At 42.6% G+C, this 2931-nt stretch overlaps 1 protein-coding gene across 1 annotated transcript in view; it reads right to left on the reverse strand.

Moving 5' to 3' along the window:
• Positions 1-940: 940 nt before the first annotated feature.
• Positions 941-2931, reverse strand: part of wdr77 (WD repeat domain 77) — an 8294-nt gene continuing 6303 nt past the window's right edge. The window contains exons 9-10 of the mRNA XM_014009035.1: positions 1411-1479; positions 941-1325 (exon numbers count right to left, since the gene is read on the reverse strand). Of these exons, the coding sequence (XP_013864489.1) occupies positions 1178-1325; positions 1411-1479 (217 nt within the window). The 3' untranslated portion in view covers positions 941-1177. The remainder of the gene's footprint in view (positions 1326-1410; positions 1480-2931) is intronic.

The raw sequence follows: 2931 nt of genomic DNA on the forward strand, positions 1-2931 counted from the left end.
GCACGTCGAACGCTCAGATCGTTCAAATCGTTCAAATCGCGCTTGAGGCACCGCAGCCCTTCCCGATGCTGATTGAAGTGCGTCCACCACAGACTTTGTATGTAAACCTGAGGCTCCTGATGCTGAAATCGCGTTTGGTGTTAACGCACCATAATTCTAAGAAGTTTGATAAATACGGGCCCTCCGGCCCTGGTCTACAAATGTCTCATTCCTCAGTGGYCCAAAGTCCTTGTTTAGGTAGAAGTCATWTGTAAATCAAGCTCCCAGAGTCTGRAGGAATAATGGAGWGAAACAGAAACCACGTTGTTGAAGTCCCGCGTAAAGTTTTCATAATCTGTGATGGTTTCAGGTGCCGTGTCATCTGCTGCTGTTGGTCCACTGGGTTTTATCAAGTTCACAGTCAACGCAGGACATTTCAGAGCACTTCATGCTTCTTTCTGCTGACAAGCTTTGTGGAGATTTAATTTTTAAGCCATTACAATCGAAATTACAAGAAATAAAGRCTTGAAATATGACCCTCTATGTGTAATGAATTTACATAATATGAGTTAGGCTTGGGCGGTATAAAGGTATTTTGTTTTACCGCAGTATTAAAATGTGACGATGGGATGAGTCACGTGAGGCGAAGTGGCAAATTTCCACAAGGGGACATAGACATTTCAGAAGATGCTCTGTGAAAAACATGCATACTGATGCATGTTCTGACCAATTATTATTAATATCACCCAGCTCTAATRTGAGTGTCACTTTCTGATCTGACCGACACAATATTTTAACTTTTTGAGCAGCACCTGCGTTGTACTTCCATCACATCACATCCACAGTAACATTACTCAAATACAATTTACAGTTCTTCTCCTCTATAGGGCAAAATATTTTCTGAATATTGTCTTATAGTTATTAGGATGTTAAAGCCCACAGACTGTAAAGCAGTGCCAAATTTCTGTGTCAATGTTAAAGTTAGCTTTAATGAAAAACAAAGTAATACAAATAAATGTTCTCACACGTGGAAATGTTGTACAGTACGGTGGAAGTGGGTGGAGTTGAAATAAGTGCGCACAGATCTGAAGTGAGTCAGATGCTTCAGATCTATTCACCTGTTAAATTTAACCCAGAAATACACGGACACCTCAGGCAAAGAAGTTTTGTTACTTTTTCAAAGGTGATCGTACACAGTCTAAGGCGAGGAACCAGAAGATCCAGCAGCTGGAGTCACGGTGTGATGAAGAACAAGGTGATCCCAGCCTACGGTTGTGAGAGCGGTGGAGCTCTCGTGAAGCCAGCAAACACCTTTGACAAAGTCCCGGTGCCGCCGATCTCTGAGCCTGCAGGGAAAACACAAAATGAGTTTGTATATTTTGTGGTTCAAARACTGAAGTTTGTGTTTTTATCTGGAGTGTGAAGACTCACATTTCTTGCAGCTCAGCGTTCATAACGRCGAGGGAGCAGTCGTCACTGGTGGAGGCCAGTAACACAACACTGAAATGAATCAAAATGTTACAACTTTGCCTTTACAGACAAATTATCAACACGTCAGTTTATTTATATGGCACATAAAAACAACAGAAGTTGACCAAAGTGCTTCACAATTCAACAACAAAGACACTAGAGATGCAAACAATTAATCGACTTACGATTAATTGTGGAATAATGGTTTATTAGATTAAAATCAGTTCCAATTGATTAACTGATAACGTCTGCCAGCACAGCTCATGGTCCATTTAAATCGCTCTAACTGGAAAGTTACGCCTTCTCTGACCCTGGATTTACACTACATGCGTCTCCGCTGCGCTGCGGTGCGCAGTTCGCAGCTGTTCGTTTGTGCCCCAATTTATACAGTGTCCGTTGCCCTCAGCTCCGCTCCGGTCCGACACACAGAGGAGGGAGGGTGTGCAAGAAGGAGATCGCGTGATAAATTCAGTGATAAGTGTGGAAGTCAGAGCAAAAAAAATAATTAATTCTGTGAAAGACGAACTCCAAACAGCTGAAAACATTAATATAAAGGCTTTTGATATCTATGGTTGAAAATGTATCGCTGTCGTCTTTTTTAAACTTCAAAATAAAATCCAAGTGTATCGTGTGTGTACACCAATGCTTTATGCTACATGTTTCCATCTGCTTCCCAAACAGAACGATACATTCTGACAGCATTTGTGTAGAAATATATCCATATATTTATTAATATAGCTGGGATTTCGACATTATTCAGACAAATTATCCCGTCTTAAAGTGTCTTATTTTGAAAATACGGATATTGTGCTCGTTTCTCTTCCTGTTGGTGCGAGGTCATCTTTAAAAGTTGACTCCGGTGCTGCTCCGGCGTCCGGCAAAAATAGGATCTGCTCTAATTTTGCCGGATCGCCGTCCTCTCACCGCTGCTCACCGCCGCCCTGCGCAGCCAGTGTAAACACTCTCATTGATTATAATGGGTGCGTACTTGCTGCGGAGGTCGGACCGAAGCGGAGCGGAGATGGAACGCATGTAGTGTAAATTAGGTGTGAGAMTCCGTTTCAAGTTGTGTTAAATTGTGTTGTCAGGGAAAGCAGAACTGGAGTTATAACTACGCCACATTTTATTTTCTTAAAACGACGGTTCAATTTGATGTGTGTCGCATCGTGTTTGTGCTGCGAGCGGGAAACACGGTCCTGAGGGAAAAAAAAAACCTCAATCCACCATCAGTTTCCTACTCCTCTGGAGCTGAAAATATAAAAACCCTCTAATCTTTTTCTGACTGAGGCACAAAGTTATTTGTCAAGCAGCAAAAAATCTACAGGATTAAAAGAAAAAACAGCTCTTAATCTCAACTACTTTGTGCCTGCTGCAGCACCCCGTCCCTGAGCCCCCCAACACACCCGACTTGCGCTCCCCCTTCTCCCTTCAGCGCTCAGTTCTGCGAGATCTCTCACACACGCACACACACACACACACACA

Source organism: Austrofundulus limnaeus, unplaced genomic scaffold (genome assembly GCF_001266775.1).
Source record: "Austrofundulus limnaeus strain Quisiro unplaced genomic scaffold, Austrofundulus_limnaeus-1.0 Scaffold55, whole genome shotgun sequence".
Taxonomy (NCBI): Eukaryota; Metazoa; Chordata; class Actinopteri; order Cyprinodontiformes; family Rivulidae; genus Austrofundulus; species Austrofundulus limnaeus.